Raw genomic sequence first — 8,629 nt, forward strand, 5'->3', positions numbered from 1 at the left:
CATATATATCATCTTCATGACAGGCCCAAGGGGTAGGATTATTATTCAGCAAAGAAAACTGAAGCTCAGAGAGGCCAATAGAAAGTGAAACAAAATGATGGTCTTCTAATTCTGATACCCTTTCACCACACCAATTGGTTGGCTGCTTGCCAACCAGTCCCCCTTAACCCTAATGCCATTGTCTTGCTCTTGATTTAGGACCAGAAAAAGAAGAGGCTAGATGCGGAATTCAAGAACAGAACAAAGATGCAGGGAGGATGAGGGGAGAAATGGTGGATGGTTTGATCTAATTACTTTGTTTCAAAACTCCAACTTTTCTGGCCCTGCCAAATGTCTGTTCTTCTGCATATCTTCATGATATCAATTTATAAAAGATAGGGGATTGTAACTATATGAATATTTCTGTAGCTGGAGATAGGAAACTGAGGTTGAGATTACCCACTGGAACCTATAAAATTGTCTGAACAATAACTCACACTTAGCCCTAGCTGGTTTGGCTCAATAGATAGAGTGTCAGTCTGTGGACTGAAGGGTCCCAGGTTCGATTCCGCCCAGGGGCACATGCCTGGGTTGCCGACTCGATCCCCAGTAGGGGGCGTGCAGAAGGCAGCCAATCAATGATTCTCTCTCACCATTGATATTTCTATCCCTCTCTCCCTCTCCAAAATCAATAAAATATATTAAAAAATAAAAAATAACTTACACTTAGTATTTACTATGTGTCAGGTAGTGTTTAAAGTATTTTATTATATTAACTCATTCAGTCCTCACAACAACTCAAGAGGTAGGTATATTGTTATTTATCCCCATTTCACAGATGAAGAAACAGGCACAGAAAGCTTAACTAACTGGCCAAAGATTACACAGTGACTGGAAAATTGGAACCATGCGGTCTGCTGGCAATAAGACCATATGCTGCTTCTGCAGTCATTGAATCCAAGTACACGCATACTTGAATCGTTCTGGGGGTTGAAAGGAGGTTTTTCATTTGTATTCCTTCTAAGACTGCTTCTTCTTCTTTTCCCTGTCCCATAAAATGGCAGCGTGTCCAGGCACTTGTTCTATAATAAACATGCTGACCAACCATCCACTGTGCCCACCCCAGAGTGAAAATGTGTGACTGTTCCTTACTCTCAGATTTATTCATATTCCAGACCCCTCCCTTCGTCATTTTTTGCAAGCTCTGGACCAGGCATGTGTTCTGAGGGCATCAGGCACACCCATGTCTGTGGTTTTGTCACATACAGTAATGCACTGACCAAGGCTGCGGTTTTACACATTTAATATCGAGTATATTCACACCCGTTAGGGAGGGATATGGAACAGGACATGTGTACTAGTGGACATGCTTGCAAATGTGTAAGGGTTTGCTGGGTATTGCTGTGCCCAAACCGGGACCTCTGTGGTTGGGCTAAACAACTCAATATTTTGCTCCTCTGGGTGTTCCGAGTGTGATGCAATAACAACAAACAATGGCATCATCATGAGGTCACCGCAGGACAAGGGAGGAGCCCATTCGCCTAGCCCCGGCAGCCCTGTCTTCTCTCTCTTCGCCGGAGTTTCTCCAAAGCCTCCTCTCCGGGATTAGCCTCTTCCGACTGCGACGAGGGAAAGCTTCACTTTCAATCCGGGGTTTCCAAATTCAGGCTCCGATCTCCAGGAGAATCTTTGCAAGCCCTGCCTCCACTCTTAAATTTCACCCTATAAAGAACCTAAAGGAGGGGCCGGGAGGCGGGTCAGTAACTCTACGCAGGTTGATTGGCATTCAGGCCGTCGACGTCCCGTTTTAGGCCGGAGTTTCTCCAATCCAGAGGCAGGGGTGGGGCGGTGCAGGCGCAGAGAACTGGGTTTAGGTGGACTGGATTTAAAGAGACAGAAGCTGTCGGGGTCCGGGAAGACTGCCCCTAAGACCCTCTCCCTAAGTCCTTGGGACCACTTGGGTCCCCAAAGCTGGGGAGATGGTTTGCGGTGGCTTTGCCTGCTCCAAGAATGCGCTGTGCGCGCTCAACGTGGTCTACATGGTGAGGTTTTGGAGGTGGGAAAGCTTCAAGGCGGAGAGGCGAGTGGGGAGATTATTCAGGGGACTTCCGGTGGGTAGAGGGGTGTCCTGGGTGTTCCAGGAAGATTCCCAGGAACTTCCGGCGAAGAGGGAATTCCTGGGGACTTCCGTGGGTAGAGGGGAGACTTCCGGTGATCGTAGGGTTTGTTTGGGGGTGGGGGGAATGAACTAGGGGTTGTGGGAACAAAGGCCTCTCCCTCCTTTCTGTGAACTTTAGTTTCTCCCAAAATAGAAGTGATGGATGAAGCTAAAGGTTCGGTTTTTATATTCATAGGTTACTATCCTGCAGCCCCCGACCCCCACCCCCTCCCAGACATTCTGACCTCCCAGGGAAGGAGCGCCCAGGGATGTTACAGATTCCCATAGCACCTCCTCTCCTTGTAGTCCCGGGTGCCCTGTAAGGCCTCTGGCTGTGCTGCGCGCTAGATTTCTGATGTGTGTCCTGCTTTCTGTTTCCCCTAGCTGGTAGGCTTATTGCTCATCGGAGTGGCTGCTTGGGGAAAGGGCCTGGGTCTGGTGTCCAGCATTCACATCATCGGAGGAGTCATTGCTGTGGGGGTCTTCCTCCTGCTCATCGCAGTGGCTGGACTGGTGGGTGCCATTAACCACCACCAAGTACTGCTGTTCTTTGTATCCTGACCCAGTGATGGGCACTGTAGAACTCTTGGGAGGGCTGAATGGGCTGGGAAGAAACTAGACCTCAGGGATGTGGGGGGACATGTCTCTGCTCTGCTCTATGAAACCGGGGCTGATGATTTTATTGCTTCCAACTGGCATGGTTGTATAAGTTCTATGAATAAATGAGATCAGATGATTGTTAGAGGTGGACCATAAAGGAATCTAGGACATTTTTCCCATAACTCTTCCTCTCAGTACATGATCATTCTCGGCTTGGTCTTCGTCTTCCAGTTTGGAATCTCTTGGTCATGCCTGGCCATTAACCGAAGCAAACAGGTAAGGGGATACCTTTCCAAATACCTGCATTTTTCTCTAACCTCTAACTCCCTAACAGTCTTGCCCCAAAGATCATTCTTAGATCACTTCCAGACGCAAGCCATTTGCTTCCCTAGGGTGTCTGGCTAATTTTCCATGACGATCTAAGACAGTGGTTCTCAACCTTCCTAATGCCGTGACCCTTTAATACAGTTCCTCATGTTGTGGTGACCCCCAATTTCATTGTTACAAATTGAACATAAAGCATAGTGATTACAAAAACAATACGTAAGTATATATGTGTTTTCCAATGGTCTTAGGCGACCCCTGTGAAAGGGTCATTTGGCCCCCAAAAGGGTCGCGACCCACAGGTTGAGAACCGCTGATCTAAGAGACCTTTAGGTGGATATTTATCATTGAGTCTGTATATTTGTGATACACTCCGCCCCCCCCCCCCCCCATGTTGACTTCCTTTGCTGGAGTAGAGAAATTGAGGCACTTGAACTGAGATCAAAATGGAGGGAGATTCTTAGGGTTAGCAGCATCAAATAATTTCCCTCTGCCTATATATCCTCCAGACAGATGTCATCAATGCTTCTTGGTGGGTGATGAGCAACCAGACCCGGGATGAACTAGAAAGAAGTTTTGATTGTTGTGGCTTATTCAACCTCACAACCCTGTATCAACAAGATTATGCCTTTTGCACTGCAGTGAGTTGACGGGGAAGGGTGGGTAGGAAAATTAGAGAAGGACAGTGCCTAAAATGGTAGATTTTAGTTTGAATAGGATGGCCTCTCTAGCAGCTCTCTTGTATTGGGGCTGTGTGCTGCTGTGTTGGGAGTGGGGATGGATCAAAAGCTATAGAGAACTAGCTAAATGGGATTTCAATCTGTAAGATACTGATCAAAACTAGTAAATTTCTAGGGTCATTTATCATAGGTGACAGGACAGGGCATCTTAGCAACTCTGCATCCTCTACACACCCGTTTTATCCTAGGTCTGCAAGAGCCGGAGACCCACATGCCAGATGTGTGGAGAAAAGTTTCTTAAACATTCAGATGAAGCCCTAAAAATCCTGGGGGGTGTTGGACTCTTCTTTAGCTTTACAGAGGTAACGTTCTCCAGTTCTCTCACATGCACCCTTTCTCTACATCTGTCAGTCAGTCCCAGAGATTAAGAACTGGTGCTTATCTTTTTCCCTTTGCTTCTACAGATCCTTGGTGTCTGGCTCGCAATGAGATTTCGGAATCAGAAGGATCCTCGAGCCAACCCCAGTGCCTTTCTATGAGACTTTGGATCCTTTTGACTGCTCTCCCTAAGCTTTTTCTTCCTCCCGTAGGGAAAATACAGGGTCAGTGACCTTTTTTGTTTGAGAAAGAGGAAAGGCCCTTTGCCGTCCCCTAAAGGTGACTGAATAGCCAGGCTTTCTGCCTTGACAAGACTATGAGGAATACAGAGAAGCCTCTTCTTTCCCTGAGTGGCTATGGGAAGCTCCTGGGAGTGTATGTGATAGTATGGGGGTCGGAGTCATTCCTGGCTGTCTCCCCTCTTCTCCCTTCCACATGCTGGACCACCACCACACATCCTGGCCTGGCTCCAAGGGGAAACCAAGGACAGAGCCAGAGAGAAAACTACCAAGAAATCTTTCTTGTAATAACAGGACCCAGTTTGGGGGAAGGTCAATGAATATAAAAATAAAAGCCATTTAGACTCCATATTCAAAGAAGCAAATTGAATGCCTGCCTTGTCTTCTCTTACCAGTTGAGGGGCTCCACTGACTATGTAGGCCCTGTAACCTAAGGAGAATCTGTAAGATTCTGCAGAGAAGTCTATCTTCCAAATGGTTTTTTCCAAATCCCCAAATGGCAAAGCCAATCAAAGGAAGAAACATTAAAAAAAGGAAGGAAAAAAAAGACCATATTTCTTTGTTTTGTTTTTTTCCCCGTATAAAAAAGGATCCCAATATCAAGGTAAGGAAGGGGAGAACAAGGGACATACTCCTTGGTGTAAGGAAATAGGAGGGCAGGAGAAGGATAATCCCCAGAGGAGGGGAGGGAGGGGAATGTCATTAAGGCAGCCAGCAAGATATCCCTGTAAAAAGTTGGAGGAAGTGTCTCCACAGCCTCAGATAAAAAGACAAAGAGCGCTTCTCCGTGGGGGGCTCTGCACTCTAGTGTTCAAAGCAAGGTAACTGACAGCTTCTCTTCTCTCGGTGCTGCTGCAGCGACGACTCCATTGCTCACTCTGGGTTGCCGTCTTCCTTTTGTAGATAGGAGTGCTGCAGGGCTCGGAAGGCAGAGATGCGCTTGTGTGGGTTAAACGTCAGCATCTCCTGTGAGGGGAGACAAAAGTCAGAAAATCGCCAAGAAAAAAAAACCCCAAAAATGACTTTTGCTCACCCCATTCCCTTGCCCAAACTCAGTACCAGCAGCAGCTGTGCTCCAGACTTCTCCATCTCTGGGATCACTGACTGCACTGGGCAGGGCCCTCTGGGGGGGAAGGCTCCTCGGGGTAGAGACACATCGCGGGGCCAGTCTTCCTCTGGAGGCAGCCCAATCAGGCTATGGGGAATGGGAAAACTCTGGTCAGAGAGGTCCTCCAAGGCTCCACCTCAGGGGCAGAGCCAAATGCTACCAGGGCTCAGCAGCAGAAAAAGACTCACAATGAACATTTTTTCCCCCTTGCCCGTCACTTACTCAAAGATTTTGCCCAATTGGTCAGCTTCAGAGTTTCCGCAGAAGAGAGGCCTAAGGTGAGAAGGGACAGAGCATCATTTTCAAAGATGTGGTAGCAGAGTGGTTACTGCTTAGTGGTTCAAACAGAGGGTATGAAAACTAAAGGGATAATAAGTTCCTAATTCCATTTCAGAGCTTCTAGTTATGGACAAGATGGTCAGTAGTACTCAAGTCAGTGGTTCTCAACCTTCCTAATGCCGCGACCCTTTAACACAGTTCCTCATGTGGTGGTGACCCCCAACCATAAAATTATTTTCGTTGCTACTTCATAACTGTAATTTTGCTACTGTTATAAATCGTAATGTAAATATCTGATATGCAGGATGTATTTTCATTGTTACAAATTGAACATAATTAAAGCATAGTGATTAATCACAAAAACTATGTAATTATATGTGTTTTCCGATGGTCTTAGGCGACCCCTGTGAAAGGGTCATTCGACCCCCAGGTTGAGAACCACTGACTCAAGTGAAAGAATGGGCAAGATAAGGCGATGATTTTTAAGCAATCTGGGAAACTCAAAATAGTTAAGGTCCTTGGGTCCCATACTTTCGACGAAACATCTCTGCAAAGATACAGCCAACGCTCCACAAGTCCACAGGAGTTGCGTATGTAGACTGCAGAAGAACTTCCGGCGCACGGTACCAGAGTGTAACCACCTAATGGGAACAAGAAGAGTGGAGCACAACTGCTCAACTGATGTCACAAAACACATGACTTCCCAACTGCGATGGGCACTTCCCTACCCCCAACCAGAACCCATTTCAGCTAACATCTTTCTACTGACCACAGGTGTAAGTGCCATCTGGTAGCTGTAGATTCTGGCCAGGCCAAAGTCAGCCAGCTTGACTGTCCCACTGCTTGTCACCAGAATATTCTCCGGCTTCAGGTCTCGGTGAACAATGCAATTGGCATGCAGAAAATCCAGGCCTCTTAGAAACTGGCGCATCAGATCCTGGTTTGGAAGGGGGAGGTACAGAGGAACCGGAAACGAGGCGCCATACCTGAAATCACAATGGCTCCTACTGCCAAGGCCCCCGCGTGCCTCATTGTCTGCCCACCCCACGCACCTTGATGGTCTCCACTGGCAAGCCTGGTGGGGGTGCCTTGTCCAGATAGGTCCGTAGGTCTTGGTCCACGTGCTCAAACACCAGGGTCACTTTGGTCTCCCGGTCAGTTCGGGCGGTGGCACAGACATCCATCAGCCTGGCCGGAACAAATGGCGGGCTGCTCATGCATCAATCCCTTTTGGCCCCAACACGACCTTCCCTATTTCCTCGGGATCCCCACTTCTCTCCAGACCACCACGCCCCTCACAGAGGTGTCTTTCCCCCTTGAGCACCCTCTCCCAACCCTTCACCTCACCGGACAACATTAGGATGCTCAAAAGCCTCCAGCCGCCGCAGTAAGGCCACCTCACGGACTGTGCTGACGGGGAGGCCCCCTCCGGCACCTCCTCCATTGGGGACTCTCACGCTCTTGAGGGCCACGAAGTGGCCACTGTGTGGATCACGGGCCTTGTACACCGTCCCGTAGGCACCAACACCAATCTCAGCCACGGGCTCATATCGAGGGGTAGCCATTCTCAGATCAGAGAAGACCCTACAATCACAGAGACTCTACCACCGACATTCCCTTCCAGAGTTCGGATGGAATGCGCCCACAGCAACAAAGTAACTCCAGGAAAAAAACAAACAGCACAAAGACCCAGCGCCAGCACCCGTTCCCTTCCCTTCCCTTCCCCGTCTTCCCCGGGGCCACGCCCGCCCCTCAGGTAACACAATGACTCTAGCCCCAACCCCTTCAGCCACGTGAAGCCCTAGAATTTTTAAAATTCTCTTCCTTTGGGACCGTCGCGCCTGCCACAAAGGAAGAGCCCACACGACACACCCCCTGCATCGACGATCCTGCACCCCAGCCCCGAAAACGACCCTCCCACGGCCACAAAGGACCAGATTCCACCCTGCCCCCATCCCCGCCTCCAGAGACCCCTCCGTCACCAGCCCGCGTGGGAAGCCAGGCCGGTGGGGAAAGGTCTCCATCCCTGGAAGGGGCTGCTCTTACTTCTCCCCGCGCCGGGAACTGCGGGGGCGGACCGTTATCGGGGCGCAGGAGCCGGTTTCTGCGGCGCCATACACTCGAGCTCTGTCCGGAGCAGCTGGACCGCACGGGCCCGACCATAGACACAGGCCGCAAGCTAGAGCGGACCCCTCACCCCCACCCTCACCCCCACCCTCACCATGTGACCAGCTGCCAAAGAGGCGCGCGGAAACCCGGGGGGAGGGGCGAGCGCCGGACGTTCGGGGCACGTGACCAGCCACTCCTGCGCAGAGGGGCCGGGAGTGGCTGTGCCCGGTTGGGGGGCGGCGGGGAGAATGGGGAGGAGGGACGATGGCCACCACGTGACCTGTTGCTATCCCACGTGACCGCATGCTATTGCTCCGAGGAGCAGAGGTGTGGTTACGCGGCGAAGCACGTGACTAGTTGCCACTACCCAAGCGGGGTGGGGTGGTGGTTGGGGGGAGATGGGAGAGGGTGGAGTCCAAGGCGGTGCCATGGCAACCTGGGCCACCCAGATCCCAACTGCGGGCTGCGGGCCTTCTCCACTCTCACTCCTTGTTTCTCTATATGGGGGAGGGCGCGGGTGTCGGGGGACAGGAGGTGGTGCCGTGGCCTTTCTGCTCCACTGCCATCGGGACACGTATTCTCATTTGTGTCTTTGTTTCATTCACACATTCATTCAAGTTTTTACTGAGTGCTTGCTTCCCGTGTGGATGGGGGGTTGTTCTGGGTCTGTTTGGTTTTTGGTGTCTCAGTCACAAGCCCTTTTAAGTAGTGATAAGACTATCTGTAGAGCCCTAGCAGGTTTGGCTCAGTGGATAGAGCGTTGGCCTGCGCACTA

The 8,629-nt window shown here is 50.2% G+C and overlaps 2 protein-coding genes across 7 annotated transcripts; one reads left to right on the top strand and one right to left on the bottom strand.

The window, feature by feature from the left end:
* The first annotated feature begins 1,572 nt into the window (after window positions 1-1,572).
* Window positions 1,573-4,728, top strand: TSPAN31 (tetraspanin 31). 5 transcript variants are annotated; one of them, XM_059683409.1, is made up of 6 exons: window positions 1,573-1,735; window positions 2,522-2,689; window positions 2,933-3,013; window positions 3,571-3,702; window positions 3,990-4,103; window positions 4,206-4,728. In XM_059683409.1, the coding sequence occupies exons 3-6, from the start codon at window positions 2,936-2,938 to the stop codon at window positions 4,278-4,280; spliced, it is 399 nt and encodes a 132-aa protein (XP_059539392.1). In that variant the 5' UTR covers window positions 1,573-1,735; window positions 2,522-2,689; window positions 2,933-2,935; the 3' UTR covers window positions 4,281-4,728. The 5 variants fall into 5 exon arrangements, with proteins under 5 accessions (XP_059539392.1, XP_059539393.1, XP_059539389.1 ...); XM_059683410.1 differs by lacking the exon at window positions 1,573-1,735 and adding an exon at window positions 1,821-2,035; XM_059683406.1 differs by lacking the exon at window positions 1,573-1,735 and adding an exon at window positions 1,823-2,021.
* A 192-nt stretch (window positions 4,729-4,920) lies between these two features.
* Window positions 4,921-7,995, bottom strand: CDK4 (cyclin dependent kinase 4). Of its 2 annotated transcripts, none has more exons than XM_059683404.1 (8): window positions 7,792-7,995; window positions 7,093-7,346; window positions 6,798-6,933; window positions 6,515-6,682; window positions 6,277-6,386; window positions 5,689-5,739; window positions 5,418-5,553; window positions 4,921-5,324 (listed from the first exon to the last, which is right to left on the bottom strand). In XM_059683404.1, the coding sequence occupies exons 1-8, from the start codon at window positions 7,906-7,908 to the stop codon at window positions 5,232-5,234; spliced, it is 1,065 nt and encodes a 354-aa protein (XP_059539387.1). In that variant the 5' UTR covers window positions 7,909-7,995; the 3' UTR covers window positions 4,921-5,231. The 2 variants fall into 2 exon arrangements, with proteins under 2 accessions (XP_059539387.1, XP_059539386.1); XM_059683403.1 differs by having other exon boundaries at window positions 7,093-7,329; window positions 7,792-7,987.
* Between the last annotated feature and the right edge of the window lie 634 nt (window positions 7,996-8,629).

Source organism: Myotis daubentonii, chromosome 2, assembly GCF_963259705.1.
Source record: "Myotis daubentonii chromosome 2, mMyoDau2.1, whole genome shotgun sequence".
Taxonomy (NCBI): domain Eukaryota; kingdom Metazoa; phylum Chordata; class Mammalia; order Chiroptera; family Vespertilionidae; genus Myotis; species Myotis daubentonii.

Coding starts and splice junctions, on each gene's coding strand:
- TSPAN31 (XM_059683406.1), top strand. CDS start 1,959: ATGGTTTGCGGTGGCTTTGCCTGCTCCAAGAATGCGCTGTGCGCGCTC. Junction 2,690..2,932: donor ACCAAGTACTGCTGTTCTTT/GTATCCTGACCC, acceptor TCTTCCTCTCAG/TACATGATCATTCTCGGCTT. Junction 3,703..3,989: donor ATTATGCCTTTTGCACTGCA/GTGAGTTGACGG, acceptor GTTTTATCCTAG/GTCTGCAAGAGCCGGAGACC.
- CDK4 (XM_059683404.1), bottom strand. CDS start 7,908: ATGGTCGGGCCCGTGCGGTCCAGCTGCTCCGGACAGAGCTCGAGTGTA. Junction 7,347..7,791: donor AGTTCCCGGCGCGGGGAGAA/GTAAGAGCAGCC, acceptor TGTCGGTGGTAG/AGTCTCTGTGATTGTAGGGT. Junction 6,387..6,514: donor AGATGGCACTTACACCTGTG/GTCAGTAGAAAG, acceptor TGTTCCCATTAG/GTGGTTACACTCTGGTACCG.